The sequence below is a fragment of the Elgaria multicarinata genome, chromosome 11 (assembly GCF_023053635.1).
Source record: "Elgaria multicarinata webbii isolate HBS135686 ecotype San Diego chromosome 11, rElgMul1.1.pri, whole genome shotgun sequence".
NCBI classification, from domain to species: Eukaryota; Metazoa; Chordata; class Lepidosauria; order Squamata; family Anguidae; genus Elgaria; species Elgaria multicarinata.
The window spans coordinates 2,747,599-2,765,137 of NC_086181.1; the positions used below are offsets into that span (position 1 = coordinate 2,747,599).

The window sequence follows — 17,539 nt, forward strand, 5'->3', positions numbered from 1 at the left end:
GTTCAGGTGGAAGTGGACTTCTCCAATTTGGAGGAAGGAGTGATTTGGTTTTCCTTCCCTTCATCTCGCCCCCCCACCATGATTTTTGGGTAAATTTGTATGAAACTGCACAGGTCTTTAGAGGTGTCCTCCAGACAAGAAACCTGCAAAGTATCCATAGGATAGGAGCAAGGGCTAAGGAATTATGATGCTTGAAATTAAGGCTTTTTCATAGTCACGTCTGCTGGGACTGGAAGGCTGGACAACTCATGTTACCATCCTTGTCTTCCCCCAAAGCACAGTGATATGAGATCATTGTAAAATGTTCCCTAGGATTATTTAGAAGGTGGACTTGTAAGTCATTGAAACACACTCCCCTCCCTCCTCCTGCAGCTCTTAGCGGAACTAAAGCAAAATATGTTGTTTTGTGACATAAAGATTGCCCAGTTCTGCTTGGGCCTCAGACTTGGGCCATAGCTAGACCTAAGGTTTATCCCTGGATCGTCCAGGGGTCAAACCTGTTCATCTAGGTGACACACAGGGGATCCAGTGCTCAGGCAGGAGTGAACCCTGGATGATCCCAGGATAAACCTTAGGTCTAGCTGTGGCCTTAGTCTGAATACAATGCACACATGCATGCAAATTTAGAAGGATTGGAATTTATTTACATTTCACCCATGTTAGCATCAGGGGAACATGGGTGGGAGGGTAGTTTTGCACATGTCCTGCTTGTGGATTTCCTATGGGCAGCTGGTTGGCAACTGTGTACAAAGAATGCAGGACTAGATAGACCTTGGTCTGAAGCAGCACAGCATTTCTTATTTTCTTACACATAGAGTGCCTCTGACCAGATGCAGAATTCTTTTCTTTCATTTCTGAGCACTTACATTCTCCCCCTATCAATTATGTTCACCTCAATCCAAGAATCCCTCCTCATTCTCCATTCCCCAGCAATTCTTAATAAAAATAGATGTCTTATTTTGTGCAACTCTCCTCTACCTCCTCCTTTTTATGCACAAGCTCTCATAGGCCTGGTTCAGACAACATGCTAAACCATGCTGCTTAACCACAAAATGGTTAATGGAATGCATTAAGGTCAATGCAGTCTGTTAACCATTTTATTTATTATTTACTTATTTACAATATTTATATACCACTCCCCATTGAAAATTTCAGAGTGGTGTACAAGATAAAATGAAAATAAAAACAGAATAAAACACTTAAAACAGATTTTAAAAGAAGCAAATATAGTGACTCATGGCTGGACATTAAGGAAAGGTTTCCTGGAATAATGATGTTTTCAGGAGGCACCAAAAGGAATATGGTTTAGCATGTTGTCTGAACCAGGCCATAGTATTTTCCTCCCCATAACTTCATTTGTGCCAAGACTATGCAAGGATTCAACCAATGTGCAATGTCTGTTTTCGAAACTAAGTTAAGTCATGGAGAAACTGAGCATGCATTAAATGTTCTTCCCTCATCACTGAAGCTAGAGTTCATGCAAACTGAGAGAACACAAATGTCAAAACATGCATAGGACTGGGCTAAAAGAATAGTCAATTCATTAGACTGGAATTGGGCAGGCAGTATATTAAGTCTGCAGTATCATGCTCACAACTCAGGACTTATTTCTGAGTAAACATGCAGAAGATCAGCCTGCCTGCAACCTTCCATGCAAAAGTAACTATGAAAAAGTAACCAGGGAATTCTATGCACACTTTCCTGGGGACTAAGCCTCATTGAACATAATGGGGCTTAGTTCTGAACAGCCATACATAGGATTGTGTAAGTGAGCAGTATTTATCTCCCCTCCACTTCCAATCTCCCCCAACCCTGCCCTATTTTTTAAAAAGTCCTATTTTTATTAAAGCTTTCTGCTCATAGGAAGCATCCTTATACAGAGTCAGAACCTTGGTCCACCTAGCCTAATATCTGCACCTATGGGTGTAGAGGAAGGGAGTGAGGAGGACCTTGCGATATGGTGATTGCAAGATCCTCCCCCTCAGTCTACATGTGGCGCGCAACATCCCAGGAGGAAGAGGACATTGTGCCTGCCATTTTTTTAATCAACACTGAGTGCAGGAGCATTCCCGCACAAAAGGCAGGGTGTTTTTGTTTTGTTTTTTAAAAAACAAACCTCCTGCTCCCCCCCACTCTACCCTCCTGAGGTCCTTGTGGTTACTCGCAAGGAACCAGGATGAAAACGGGACACCCGGCCACACCTCCTGGGGTCTTGAGATATGCAGGTTGCTTACCTGTAACTGTAGTTCTTCTAGTGGTCATCTATGCATTCACACATATGGGCTCTGCGCCCGCGCTGAGACCTGAATCGGAACCTCCAATAGCTTAGTATAACGTTTTAGGCGGGAACCACCCCCGACGCCACTGCGCATGTGCATGTGGTTCCCGCCCAAAGGCCAGTTTACAGGAGTTCGACATTGTGACCCCCTAAACATAACCTAATAATAAATAAAAAGTGCCTGAAACATCAGGGAACGCCCTAAAAAAAAAGGAGTGCAAGAAAGAAGAAACATAATAAACACACCACCAAGAGGGGATGGTGGGTGGGTTGTGTGAATGCATAGATGACCACTAGAAGAACTACAGTTACAGGTAAGCAACCTGCATTTCTTCTGCGTGGTCTCTATGCATCACACATATGGGCAATTAGCAAGCTGACCTACCTTGGAGGTGGGTTGGTGTGTCATCTGAATACTTCAGAGAGAACTGCTCTACCGAAGGAACAGTCCTGTCTTGCTCTAACATCGAGGTTGTAATGTCTTATGAACGTGGATGGAGTTGACCACGTTGCTGCTTTACATACGTCATGTAACGGCACTGCTCTACGAAAAGCCACAGATGTAGCCATTGCTCTTGTAGAATGGGCCGAGACCGTTTCAGAGAGAGACATGCCAGCTAAGGTGTACACCAGTTCAATAGTCTGGGTTATCCAGCGTGATAAACGCTGACATGACACAGGGAGCCCCTTCCTAGGCTCACCATAGCATATGAACAGTTGTTTTGTTTGTCTAAAAGTTTCTGTTCTGACTTTGTAAAAAGCCAATGCTCTTCTAACATCTAGCATGTGGAATGTGGAATCCAATGGAGTTGTAGGATTAGGGAAAAAGGCTGGTAACACGATATCCTGCGAGTTATGGAAGGTGGATACAACCTTAGGAAGGAAAGCTAGATTAGTTCTGAGCACCACCTTTTCTTTATGGAAGTTAAGATAAGGCGGGTCCACCCTTAAGGCTGTGAGTTCACTTGCACATCGAGCTGATGTTACAGCAACTAAAAATGTTACATTAAATGATAGTAGTCTGAGGTCAATTGTGGCCAATGGTTCAAAAGGCTTCCTTGTAAGTGCCTTTAGAACTACAGATAGGCTCCAAGTAGGGACTATGCGTCTTGTTGATGGTAAGATATTCTTTAAACCCTTTAAAAATGTTCTCATTACAGGGTGGGAGAACACTGAGAAACCGTCGACACCGTGATGGAAGGAAGAGATGGCTGCGAGATGAACTCTGGTCGATGACAGTTTTAAGTCTTTCCGGTATAGAACAAGTAAGTATTGAAGTATATCTTCGATGTTACACGAGTTGGGCTGGAAGCTCTTTTGATGTGCATAATGAGTAAATCTCTTCCATTTATACATGTATGATCTCCTAGTAGAGGGTTTTCAAGAGGCTAATAAGATCTTATCTACTGTGATGCCCTGCAACTGGCGCAGGCGGAATTGTCCTTCGTTGCGAAGAGATTGATCGTGGGGAGACCCCAGAACTGAAACAGGTCGTCCCTGGTTTCTTTGTTCAACTCCCACTCGTGTGAGGTGCTGAACGATCTGCTCAGAGAGTCCGCAATTGTGTTGTCTATTCCTGCAACGTGTACGGCTGTCAGGAATATATTTCTCCTTATGCACCAGTTCCAGATTCGCATGGCTGAACGGTTCAATGGATGGGATCTGGTGCCGCCTTGTCGGTTTACCATGTACATTGATGGTGCTATATAAATAAATAATAATAATAATAATAATATGTAACACACTACTGTAGTATTGTCGGTAGCGATTAAGACAGTGCAGTTCATTATTACTGTTGTGAAGGCTTTTAGTGCTTTCTCTACAGCCAGCAATTCTAGGTGGTTTATATGCTCGTTGCTTAACAATTTGGGCCATCGACCCTGTATGCGAAGAGAATCGCAGTGGGCTCCCCATCCTAAGAGGGAGGCATCTGTAGTAATTGTTTTGGATGGTGTTGGTATCTGGAAGGGTACCCCTTCGAGGATGTTCTTGTTCGATATCCACCATAGGAGAGACAACCGTACCGAGTGTGGTAGCGTTAGTCGAGTTTGACGCGCATCGGTACGGAGATCGAAACTCTTCAGAAACCAGTTCTGGAGAATTCTCATCCTGAGGCGTGCGAACCTTATTACCGCTGTGGTGGCAGACATGAGACCCAACAGTCTCTGCACGGTCCACGACGTAACTTGTGGTCAGTATAGAACGTCTGTCACGAAGTGGCACAGTACCGTAGCTCTCGATAATGGGAGATACGCGCGACCGTCTTTCGCCGAGAGAGTAACCCCTATGAAGTCTATCCTCCTTTTTGGAGTCAAAGTGGATTTTTCGTAGTTGATCCACAGTCCTAGGTTGCTGAGGACTTCCAGCGTTGTGGCTATATTTGCTTCTAGTGTGGTTTTGTCGTACGAAACTAAAAGCCAGTCGTCGATATAAGGGTAGACGGTAATGTTGAGTTGGCGGAGATGTGCGCGGACCACTGCCATGCACTTCGTGAAGACCCTCGGGGCTGTGGCTAACCCGAAGGGTAGAACCATGAACTGGAAATGTTGGTCTCCGATGGAAAAACGGAGGAAAGGCTGGCTTGATGGTCTGATTGGGATGTGAAAATAGGTGTCCTTTAGGTCTATAACAGCGAACAATTGTCCTTGTGAAGAAGCTGTAGGACAGATGTGACCGTGGTCATACGGAATTTTTAGGGGGTGATGTAATTGTTGACGTTTCTTAAGTCCAATATCGGTCGCAGCCCTCCATCCCTCTTCGGGACAGTAAAGTATCGGGAATAGAACCCGTGATTTGCTTGTTGGAGTTGCACACGAGAGATCGCCCTCTTTTCCAAGAGGGTGTTGATTTCCTGGATGAGGACAGGCGTTGGCGGTGTTTTCTGTATTCCCGAAAAGGGAGGGTGTTGAACTCGATATTGTATCCTGTGCGAATGATAGTGAGGACCCAAAAGTTTGTAGTTATTCGCTCCCATTCCAAAAGGAATGGAAGCAGTCTGTTTTCCGAGATCGGATGTTGGTGCAAGGGGCAGTCAAAGTTGCTGCTTTTTCCCGAAGTCCTGCTGACGCTTGGGCTGGTATCTTTGGGGATAAGCAAGCTTTCTTTGCAATTGCTGTTGTTGCTGCTGTTGACGCTGTGGTCTGTCGTATTGAGGATGTTGCTGATACATGAATGGTTGTTTATTCCATCTACGGGGTCTGTATTGGACGCCTGGAGCCGAGATGCCCATCTTTTTTGCGGTCGTACGAGCCTTGTGTATTGAGTCCATGGCTTCGTCAGTTTTAGAGTTAAACAACCCTTCGCCGTCGAAGGGAAGGTTCTCTATGCGGGTCTTGGTTTCTTGGCTTAATCCTGCGGATCTGAGCCACGCATGCCTGCGGAGGGCAATGGAACCCATCATGGCTTTGGAATCGCAATCGACTTGATGTCGGGCTGTGCTGAGCTGTTGTTGGGCTATTGTAGATGCTTCGGACTGGAACACTCTAGCCAGTTCTCTTTTATCGTCTGGCAAGTAATCGCAGAGCGATCCTACTTTGTCCCATAGAAATAACTGATACCTGGCCATAGTGGCCTGGTAAGTGGCTGCTCGCAATCCCAGCGATGTGGATGCATAAATTGTTCGACCTAGTATATCTAATTTTCTTCCTTCCTTATCCACCAGAATGGACCTTTTGTGACCTGCTTTGTGCTGACTCAACTATTATTGAGTTTGGTTTAGGATGCTGGAATAAGAAGGCCGCATCCTTTTCTTGTATGCGGTACATGGTTTCGAGACGTCTGGAAGTAGGAGCAGTCGATGATGGAGTTTTCCATGAGCGCTGCGCTGTCTGGAGCAAAGTTGGTGGAAAAGGAATTGCGACGGAAGCATTAGCCTCTGTATGTAGCACGACATAAATTGGATCAACAAGTTTCTCGGTCTGCTGTTGCGATTGAGCCATCCTCAGGATATGTTTGGAAAACCTTCCCGTATCATCAGAAGGTGATGGTGGGTCTTGGGAAGCAACTGCATCCTCTGGGGATGGTATCAAAGGTGTTATCGACACCAACAACGTGGAGTCCGACCGATCATTGTTATCAGGGGACGACGGCAGTACCAGTTGTAATGACTGGTCTGTTGGTTGAATTGCAGGTATCAGCTCAGTGCACGGTACCGAAGCTGACGGGTTTTGGCGTCTTTCCAGTTCAGATAATTGTTGATTAGGTAACGATCTTGCCACTGGCGGTGGGTATACAAAATACTCCTCCGTTTGTGGGCGATAACGGTGGCCGTATTCGTCCGAGGGGTAATACGGGTACGGACGGTAATAATCCCAATCAGGATACTCGTAATGCCTCCGAAGAGAAGCCAAGTATTCAGATCTTCTGTCCCACTCCGAACGCGGTGAATGAGAGCGTTCGCTATATGTAGGTGGTCGAGGAGATCGAAAGGCAGCAGGCGAGGGAGGTGGTAACGATCCCCTTGGGGATTCTATTGGGCCTTGTCGCACAGATGGAGGTCCTTGTTGAGATGAACGTGGCGGCATGGAGTCCCATATTTCGCCCTCCGAAATAGACTCTATGGGTCTAGCTGCCGAAGTTGGGCGAGATCTGTTTTGGTTCGGTACTGAGGTATTCGATACCGAAGGCATCGGCATCGACGCCGGCCTCGGTCTAGTTAGTACAAGTGCTATATTCGATGTCGAATGAATGTTCTTCGATGTCGAGGGTTTCGGTACCGACGCAGTCGGTATAGGTATCATTTTCAATGTCGAGTGAGTCATTTTCAATGTCGAGGGTTTCGGTACCGACGCAGTCGGCAGCGAAGGACGTTTTGTTGAAGGAGACTTGGAAGCGTCCTTTTTCTTCTTCTTTTTGGAGTGAGTTTCAGAGGACTTAGGTGTCCTGGCCTTCTTTGATATTTTCTTGGCCACTGAAACTGCCAAAAATCTACCTGGCATTAGGGGTATCTCTGCCCTATTTTGCGCCATAGTGGTCTCAGAGATAACAAAAGATTGTATGTCAGAGCTCTGTTGATCAGCCATTTTCTGGCTATGTATCTTTGGATTTTCTGTCAGTTTTGGTCGAGGTTCAGCAGCCTTGAGGGCTTTTTCCCATAAAACTGCTCTTAGTCTGTCTGCTCTATTTTTCCAAGTTTGTTTGGTGAAAGACATGCAGTGAGGACAAGATTGAACAATATGGCTCTCTCCTAAACACAAAACACAGAGCGAATGTCCGTCTGTTGGTGGTAATTTGCTGCGGCAGCTGACACACTTTCTGAAAGGCGCCTTAAGGGCCATACGCTCTAGGCCGCGAGTGACCGAAATCGCTGAGGTAAAAAAAACCTAACTATATATGTAATTTTTTTTTAATAGGTTGAAAGAGGACGGTGAAGAGACGAAGGATAAGAAGAAAAGCGAGAAGAAAGAAGGTAAGATACGTAAATTTTTACACAAACGCTAAGGAGGCAGATTCGTGCATCTAGTCACAATGGCGGACGACGAAGAACTGGCCTTTGGGCGGGAACCACGTGCACATGTGCAGTGGCATCGGGGGTGGTTCCCGCCTAAAACGTTATACTAAGCTATTGGAGGTTCCGATTCAGGTCTCAGCGCGGGTGCAGAGCCCATATGTGTGATGCATAGAGACCACACAGAAGAACATACCTGGTATTAAAGGGTATGGCAATATGGCAAAAGGGTATGGGAAAGGAAGGGATCATCCTTGGTCCACCTAGCTTAATATTGGCATGTCTATACCTACGGGTGTAGAGGGAGGGAGGGAGGGGGGATGATCCCTAGGATATCGCCCCATCTAGACATGCCCATTGTTGACACTGATTGGCAGCAGTGGCTCTCCAGGGTTTCAGGTAGTGTTTTTTGATAGCTCTAATTGGAGATAATGAGGATTGAACCTGGGACCTTCGGCATGCCAAGCATGTGCTCTATGATTGAGCTACAGCCCTTCCTATTGCTGGTTAATGCAACTGACAATTAAAACAGGCCCATATTTGCTCGTCTGCTACCATGGGAACCCAATTTTCTCAAAGACTTAAGTGAGGAGGAGGAGAAAAACAAACCCTCTTATCTGTTTGTATAATACCATTCAGAACTCCTCTTGCCAACCAAAGAGAATTCTCTTTCAGAATTTCCCAAGATATGCTTTGGGTGAAATCTCAGGATAGGGAAGAAGTAAAGAATGGCAATTGGAAATGAAGGGTGGGGAGGGAAGAGAGAATTTCCCAAGCCATGCAGCTCCTTTCAGAGAGGTAGCACTTCAGAGGAATTTAGGAGGCTATGGAGGGTTCCGTAGGGATTGCACACTTAAATTAACTTTATGAGGTGAGGTGGCTGAGGGCTTTTTCTTGTTTTAAAACTGCAAAACCCATTTAAAAGTGTGAGCATGTCCTCGATCATGATGTTACATAGTCCTAACTTTCCTGTTTGAATAATCTGAGGCCTGCAGGTACTTAGGAGAAATTAAAGTGGAGGGGAAGAAAGAAGTTTGTGGAGGCTGACTGAATCCTTTGCTGTGGTGAAGCTACTAACTTTCTGCAGAAGCCAAAAGTTCGAGTTTGGGGCACTAAAATTAGACGCAGTGTGAAATACCAGTATTTCACCTGGAGCTCTTCCTGCCTTTCCTTCTTCCCCTTTAAAACAAGCTTCCAACAGTAGGCATCTAACAGTGGCAGTCTCCATTCACACCTTTACCCTTGTGTCAATGGGGCCTTTAAGGCCACCACTGGTATTGGGGTGTGTGTGTGTGTGTGTGTGTGTGTGTGTAGGAATCTGCAACTTATGGAGGGTCCCAACATTATGCAATTCCCCTCCTGCCACTGACGCAGGAGGAGGAAGTATGCAATTTCAGCATGTGGACGGGTGCTTGCCAGAGTGAGTTTGTCCACGTCTCTCTATTGGTCTGCTAAGGGTTCTAATGCTTCCAAGGCGACTGAGCTTAGAGAGAAGAAGCAGGCTTTATAAAGGAAGATTACAGCAATTGAGGCAGCTCAGAAGATCTGGTGCACAGTTCAGACGATCCGGGGCCAGTGTCTAAGTGGCCCCTCTAACAAAACCCCTTCTACCAGACAACAGAACCATTTATGAAACAACATACCACTAGACTCACATTCCCTCCAGCATATAGGAAATATACTGACAGTGATTTGTGTTAATTTAATGGTGGGAAAGTGCCACTTATGTATAACTTTCAAAGTGCCTTCTCTAAGCTGTGCAAAAATGGTTTTAAGTGGGGAATGTGTGAATAACATGCTCAAGTCAACACATCCAAGATTCCATTAAATCTTAATCTTATTGAGGCTACCATAGCTTTCATCTGATAGCCATCTATAAAGACAGGTAACTGTAACTGTATTTCTTTGACTAGGGCAGGCAGTTTGAGTCCAGCCAGCTTATTTGACATCTCAATGGTCTTGACAATCCAGGAAGCATAGCGCTGAGTTGAGAGAGGATGGCCATTGTACTGGCCACCATAGCAGACAGAGTGGCGAGACAAGAGTCTGAACTGCTCAGTCCTCGACTTATAAAAAGCCAAATTGTGATGCACATCAAGCATGTGTAATGTCAACTCCAGAGGTGTAGACATGGAAGCAAAGAAAACAGGAAGAATAATGTCCTGATTTAGATACAACCTTAGACAGGAAAGCAGGGTCAGGCCTGAGCACCACTTTGTCTCCATGAAAAGTGAGATAGGGCTGGTCTACTCTGGATGCACAGAGTTCACTAGCCCATCATGCAGATGTAATGGCCACCAGGTAAAGCCACCTTTCATGAAAGAAGGGGCAGGTCTGTAGCTGCCAATGACTCAAAAGGCTTAGATGAAAGTGCCTTAAGCCAACTGAAGCTAAAAGCAGATCTGGAAGCATTGGCTTCCTGTTGCTTAGCTTACAAGAACCTCCTCAGAAAGAAAAAAATGATGTTTATGATGGTTCAATGGAAGGAGTAGGATTTTGCAGCCATGGAAAAGAATGAAAGTTTTGGCATTTGATTAGTGTAACAGATAAGGGAGCGCATCCCATATTAGAGACATGTATCTCAGCTAACACTTGGCATTCCTATTTCAGTAATATCTTTGGGAATGACACAAGTGCTGGCAATATTGGTTCAACTTCCATCCATAACATGACTGCACACCCAGAATGCCCCCAAGTCACAGACAAAGAAGTAAGCAAACTTATCCACGCTTTAGTGGTGGGAAAAGCACCTGGGGAGGATATGATCCCACTGGAGATTTTTAAGAGTAATCCTGAATGATGGGCACCTTTATTGGCAAAATTATTTTCTCATTTCAATTCTACAGGAATCTTCCCTGAAGGATGGAAGATGAACATAATATTTCCAATTTGTAAGAAAGGAGATAAATCTAAACCTCAGAACTATCAGCCAATCAGTTTATTGGATGATAAAGATCTACAGCCATTTCCTCCTTCAAACATTGTTGGACTGGGAAGGTGAAAATAATATTTTACATCAGGAACAAGCTGGGTTTAGGAAAGGCCATAGTACGGTGGACCAGGTCTTTGTTTTGCACTATTTAATTTATAAATTTATTGTGGTGCTTCAGTTTGAGGGATTAAATGGAAAGGAGGAACAGCTGAGCCTGGGAGTGTTTGGGGAGTGGTCCACAGGAACAGGCGGAAGTGAGCTAAAGCCCCATGCAGCTAACAGTTCCCAATCACCACACTCCCCATAAATTTGTTAAATCTCAGAAGCAACGCTGGAAGCAACTATTGTTCTTGATGCCTTGTCGTCGTCGTTTGCATACCAGCTCTTGATCTTGCCTGGACTTATCCTGACCTTGGACCAGACCCTGACTACGTTTTGATGCCTTCTTGATTCTTGAATTGTTGAACCGGCTTTGGACAGATACTTCGGCTTTCAACCATGGGCTGTTTGTTGACTTTTCCCTCCTGCTTATCGAGTGTCACACTGGTGATTTACAACATTTACTACTGGTACTTCCAAAAGGCTCTTTGCTGCTTTCATTGACTTCTCCTCAGCCTTCGGTTCAATTAATAGGAGTCAATTGTGGGACAAGCTCGCACGGACCAATACTGATAAGAGACTGCTGTTCCTGATTCGGGAACTTCATACAAATACAGCTATGAGGGTAAGGGTCAGCACAGATGGGTGTCTGTCGAAAGAAATCTGTATAAACATAGGAGTCAAACAAGGCTGTTTGCTAGCACCTCTTCTATTTAATCTTTACATTAACAATATTGTAAATGAGTTAAATTGCCCAGAGCACTTCCCTCCCACAGTAGCAACCTATTATTATTATTATTATTATTATTATTATTATTATTATTTATTTATTTATTTATATAGCACCATCAATGTACATGGTTGCAATATTAATCACAGAATCATAGAATAGCAGAGTTGGAAGGTACCTACAAGGCCATCGAGTCCAACCCCCTGCTCAATGCAGGAATCCACCCTAAAGCATCCCTGACAGATGGTTGTCCAGCTGCCTCTTGAACGTCTCTAGTGTGGGAGAGCCCACAACCTCCCTAGGTAGCTGATTCCATTGTCGTACTGGTCTAAGAGTCAGGAAGTTTTTCCTGAGGTCCAGCCGGAATCTGGCTTCCTTTAACTTGAGCCCGTTATTCCGTGTCCTGCACTCTGGGAGGATCGAGAAGAGATCCTGGCCCCCCTCTGGGTGACAACCTTTTAAGTATTTGAAGAGTGCTATCATGTCTCCCCTCAATCTTCTCTTCTCCAGGCGAAACATGCCCAGTTCTTTCAGTCTCTCTTCATAGGGCTTTGCTTCCAGACCCCTGATCATTCTGGTTGCCCTCCTCTGAACACGCTCAAGCTTGTCTGCGTCCTTCTTGAATTGTGGAGCCCAGAACTGGATGCAATACTCTAGATGAGGCCTAACCAGGGCCGAATAGAGAGGAACCAGTACCTCACGTGATTTGGAAGCTATACTTCTATACCCCAAAATAGCATTTGCCTTTCTTGCAGCCATATCGCTCTGTTGGCTAATATTCAGTATGTGATTTACAACAATTCCAAGATCCTTCTCATTTGTAGTATTGCTGAGCCAAGTATCCCCCATCTTGTAACTGTGCCTTTGGTTTCTATTCCCTAAATGTAAAACTTGGCATTTATCCCTATTAAATTTCATTCTGTTGTTTTCAGCCCAGCACTCCAGCCTATCAAGATCACTTTGAAGTTTGTTTCTGTCTTACAGGGTATTAGCTATCCCACCCAATTTTGTGTCATCTGCAAATTTGATAAGCGTTCCTTGCACCTCCTTGTCCAAATCATTAATAAAAATGTTGAAGAGCACTGGGCCCAGGACTGAGCCCTGCGGTACCCCACTCGTTGCCTCTCCCCAGTTTGAGAAGGTTCCACTGATAAGTACTCTTTGAAACCGATTCTGTAGCCAACTGTGAATCCACCTAATCGTTGTTCCATCTAGCCGACTTTTAGCTAGTTTGTTAATCAGAATGTCATGTGGTACTTTGTCAAAAGCTTTGCTGAAGTCAAGATATATGATGTCCACAGCATTCCCACGGTCCACAAGGGAGGTTACTCGATCAAAAAACGTTAACTTGGTACTGCTATCCATTAACAAAATCAGGTTGAAGAGAAGTCTGAGCAAACTTTATGATTTTTGCCAAATGGAACAGCTCAGAATTAACGACACTAAATCGAAAGTATTGGTATTTGGTAAACATCCCCCACCCCCCAGATACAATTAGAAGCTAGGTGGAAATAAGATAGATCAGATCTCCTTCAATTACCTGGGTGTATACTTTGATGAGACAAGTTCTTGGAAGATTCAGCTCCAGAACATTAAAATAACAGCGCAGGAGACAACTCGAGCTATCCTGAAATTCTTCTACTCCAGCGGAGGCAGGCTGGTGGGTCCAGCACTGAAGGTTTTTCTTGCAAACCTTCAGTGCAAGAAAATGGGATTGAGATTTAGGGGGTAAGGCATAAGACTTTGAAGGAGTTGAAGGTTTGCCAAAATAAGTTTCTGAGATTTCCTCCGGGAACCCCAGCGCCGTTCCTCAGAGCAGAAACAAGTGTAGTATCTGTAGAAGCCAGGACTCAAAAGGCAGCCCTTGTGTATTATAAGAGGGTCCTGGATATGCCAGAAGGCCGCCTCCCCAAGCTTTGCTTGAGAGAACAAATGAAGAAGGGTGGCTGGGATAAATCATGTCAAGAGTTGCTAACTTTAAAAACCTTGTACCAGATATTCTTACCATATCGGGAGCCAAAAACAAAGTGAGAGACTGCATATATGGAATAGATAACAGTCAGTATTTAAATTTAATCAAAGCTTCAAACTTTTCTCAATGGTATTACCTGTTTAAAACAGATCATGAAAGAGCGCAATACCTACAAACCCTTATTTTTGCTTCTTTGAGAACCTCATTGACAGAGCTACACTTCCAAACCATGCCCACAGCATTCTTGGATGGCAGATATAGACATGTTCCAAGAAACTTATGTTCTGTATCTGTGGTATGGGAGAGGTAGAGGATATCTCACACTATTTACTGTATTGTCATCTATATAAAAATCCCAGAGAGAGATTTCTGGGGCAGGTTTTTACATCCTTACAGGGGAAAAGTTCCTATGTGAAAATTTGCTGGTTACTGTCAGATTGCGGCCCTTATGTCAGACACAAAACAGCTTTGTTTGCTAAAGCTGCCAAATATATTCACGCAATCACTCTGAATGCTATTGCAGTGGACTGTGCAGCAATTCACTAACTTGATTTCTGTTATTGCATGGTGTTATTCTGTTATTAAATGGCCTATCAAGCTGTTCTCTTTGTAATGGTGTAAGTCAAATACAATAAAATGATTTGATGATGAAGTGCCTTAAGCACCACAGGAAGGCTCCAATTTGGTATGGTAGAACAAATTCTAGCCTAGCATGACTAGATACAATAGAGCTGTAGGATTTTTTTTCTGTTTAAACATGCATCATGTCATATTAGCATAACTAAAGGAATAAAATAGCATCTCCCTCTGCCGCCCTGTTGCTGAACACACTTACAGGAGAAAGCACCATTTTGTTATAGGAAAAGATAATATATAATACATGTTGAGAGTTGCACAGCTTTTTTCTTTATAAACATGCATAGGATTGCACCTTAAGCAGGTTAAAAGTGGAACTGAGCACATGTGTGAAATCTTTTTTTAAATTATTATTACTGTAACATCAGGAGTGTAGCAGTTGTGAGGTGTGGAAGGTATACTGAAGTGGTACTGCAATAAAAAGGGATGTGAGCCGCAACGTTTGGATTGGGGCAAGGTAATATATGAGCGTATAGTGTGGCTTCGCTTGCTAGAGTGTGTCTGGAGTGCACCACAAATTTATTATAGCATAATAAGCTTTAGTCAACTAGCCTCTGGTGCCAAAATAACTTGACTGACTTATGCACCATGACATGAGCCGTGTGTGTGTGCGTGTGTGTGTGTGTGTGATTCTGCCTCAGGCAGCAAAATGTCTTGGGCTGGCCTGGGGGGAACCGCAATAAAGCGTGCTTTCCCCTCCTCCTCTCCAATTGGGGCCTTAGGTGCACACCCTAATGAAATGAGCTGCACGTGCCTATGTAACATACTTAGAAAGTATGTTGCAGAAGAGGAGAAATATTTTCCAATTATGGGGAATACTTTGGGCATCCTGCATCCTCCAAGACTTCTTGTCTCATTCATGGGGGGAGGGCAAGGTGGGACAATGTATGATGCCTGATGGAAAGGTTCTTACACAAAGGCCCAATTTAGGTCACTGCCCTGCCCATCACAGACCTCTGGAAGTCGATACAGCTTCATGGTGCGTTGCATAGTCATGTTCCTGCTCAGGTGGGAAAACTTTACTTCGATCAGCTTGCGTGGATTCAGGGACCGATGCCAGTACCTGCCAAAAAGATGAGCCTTCCAGGTTATTCATCCCATCCATATCCCATCCTTCCTCCATGGAAGACTTACTTACTTGAATCCTGTTGGCAAGACCTAATTCAGTATCTCATAAAATTGGACGTACAGTTTTCTCTTATTCTCAACAAGATACCATACATATTTTCTCAAACAATTTCAGGATAATGGGCAGGCATTCTCCTCGCAACTACAGGATAGCCCTTTAATGTTTCCTCCTAGCATGTTCCTATTTGTACAGTCAGCCAGGGCTTAGAGATGGAATCCTGTCTTTTGAGCAATGGTGACACTTCTGGGATTTCCCCAGTATGATCAGCTGCAAAACAGGCAACATCAGGATATCCTGGCATGCCCTTACTCAAAATGTGCTCTCCTGTCCATACTAGCAGAAAAACAGAGGAATGAAGGCTGCTCAGGCCCTCCCCACCCCATGGTGCAGGCATAAAGCGGTGGTCACCCCCTCCCACAGTGCTCTAAAAATCCTTTGTAAACTCACTCACTCCATATGTGCTCTAGCCTCATAGTGACTCCATTCAAGACAACATACTAAACCATGCTGCTTAACCTCAAAATGGCTAACAGAATGCTTAACCATGGTTTATGGTGTCGTCTGACACACGTTTTCCCTAACCATCTGCCCTGTTAACCACATTGTGGTTAGGCTCAATAAGGAAAACCTAACCACAAAAGGGTTAAAAGTGTTGTCTGCAAGCATTCCGCATACAGTTAGCATTAACCACAGCTGAACATGGTTAAGCTAACCACAAAGCCCAGAGTGTCATCTGAACTAGGCCACTGCTTTGTTCTGAAAACCAGCAAAGCTGGCTAGGTCAGGCATCATCAGCTTCTACTTTTTCTCTCAAAACCTATGCTTGAAGAAGAGTGTTCTATGACTCGTTTGCTTCCAGGTTGGTTCAATAAAATGTTCTCTCTTGCTCGATGATCCTCATCTTGGGTTTGCTGACTTGTTTTCCATTTGCCACTAGTGAGACTTTCCTACAGTAGGTGTTACGATTAACATGACCCATATTAAAGGGAAAGTTTCAAATTAGAGAGAGCATCTGACAGGTGGGTTTTGCAAAAAGACTAGAATGTTATCAGGGAGGCAACATTAGTAAAACAACCAGGAAACTAACAGGAAGCCATCTTTGAGAAAGACAAAAGAAAACTCAGTTACTGACACCTACCTGCAGGTCCCAACAGGTTTTGGCAGCACTACACCAGCAGTGTATACTGCCTGGAAAATCCCCTCCAAGTGGACCCTTCGGGTGATCTCCCGGATTAGGACAGGGGCCACTCGCTTAGAACGTAGTTTCTTGTGCACGCAGAGGAAGTTTATCTCTACCATCTTCTTTTCCCTTCAGAGGATAAAAGAGAGCTCAGCTCAGTCACATTTTAGAAACAAAACTAGCAGAAAGGAGGAAAGATGAGATTTATTAAGTCTCATTTCTGTGCCCACACCACCTCTTCCTTTCCCTCCACTTCCTAAAACTTCTTCTCCCTGCTATCCTGAGTTATCCACCCACCCCAAGACATTTCTTTCTGAATATACTTTTATTGAATTACTCTGAAAACTTATATTGAAAAATCTCTCATTTCTGCCATAACAAAGCCAGAATACTTTTCCACAGACAATTCTTTTCACACACATCCCATATATAGGCATGCAGAGTCATGGCGGGAGGTTCCAATTATTGAATGATTTCTAAAATGAAAGTAATCAGAGCTCAAGCTTGTCTTGAAGTCCTGCCTACTTGTTCCATATGGCTAGTTACAAGAAATGTAAAAGCACATGTTCAGAAGTCCTCTGATTATTTGAAAGGTTGCAGAGACGAGTCTAGATAGTGAAAAGTGCTTTCAGGTTCTGATCCATGGTTCAAATTAAGACCCAACTCTAATCCATGAAAAACATCCAAGGTTTATAGAGTGGTGTCTCTTGAAACCAGGACATAAGACAGAAAATTGTGACTTGACTTACACTTCATATATGTGGATAGCAGCTGGAATAGCACTGATGAAGCCAACCAGCTTCTTGCTTGAGATAACTCTCACACCACAGTGCCACTGTGGCAGCCACCCTGGAGGACGTAAGGCCCTGGAGAGAAGAGATGGTCTTGTTAAGATGTTTCAGTTCAAGAGGCCAAATGGTATCACCACTGAAGCACAGTCTATTTGCCAGCTAAGCAATCTCATATAGCAGGACTAGGAAAGCCTTCTCCTAGAGATCTTTGTGAGCTGACGCAGGCTAGGCAGATAATACTGAAATGGAAGATGCATTTAGTATGATGGTATAAAGTCAGCTCCTTACACAAAATGAAATACACAATGCAACAAGTTTCTAGCAAGTCTAGTACGTATGGAAGAAC

At 44.2% G+C, this 17,539-nt stretch overlaps 2 protein-coding genes across 2 annotated transcripts in view; both read right to left on the reverse strand.

Moving 5' to 3' along the window:
- ERBB2 (erb-b2 receptor tyrosine kinase 2) overlaps positions 1–17,539 on the reverse strand; it is a 278,816-nt gene that overhangs the window by 83,795 nt on the left and 177,482 nt on the right. The window lies entirely within an intron of this gene.
- NMT1 (N-myristoyltransferase 1) overlaps positions 1–17,539 on the reverse strand; it is a 120,103-nt gene that overhangs the window by 22,798 nt on the left and 79,766 nt on the right. The window contains exons 6-8 of the mRNA XM_063138460.1: positions 17,152–17,268; positions 16,361–16,531; positions 15,048–15,156 (exon numbers count right to left, since the gene is read on the reverse strand). Coding sequence (XP_062994530.1) covers positions 15,048–15,156; positions 16,361–16,531; positions 17,152–17,268 — 397 coding nt within the window. The remainder of the gene's footprint in view (positions 1–15,047; positions 15,157–16,360; positions 16,532–17,151; positions 17,269–17,539) is intronic.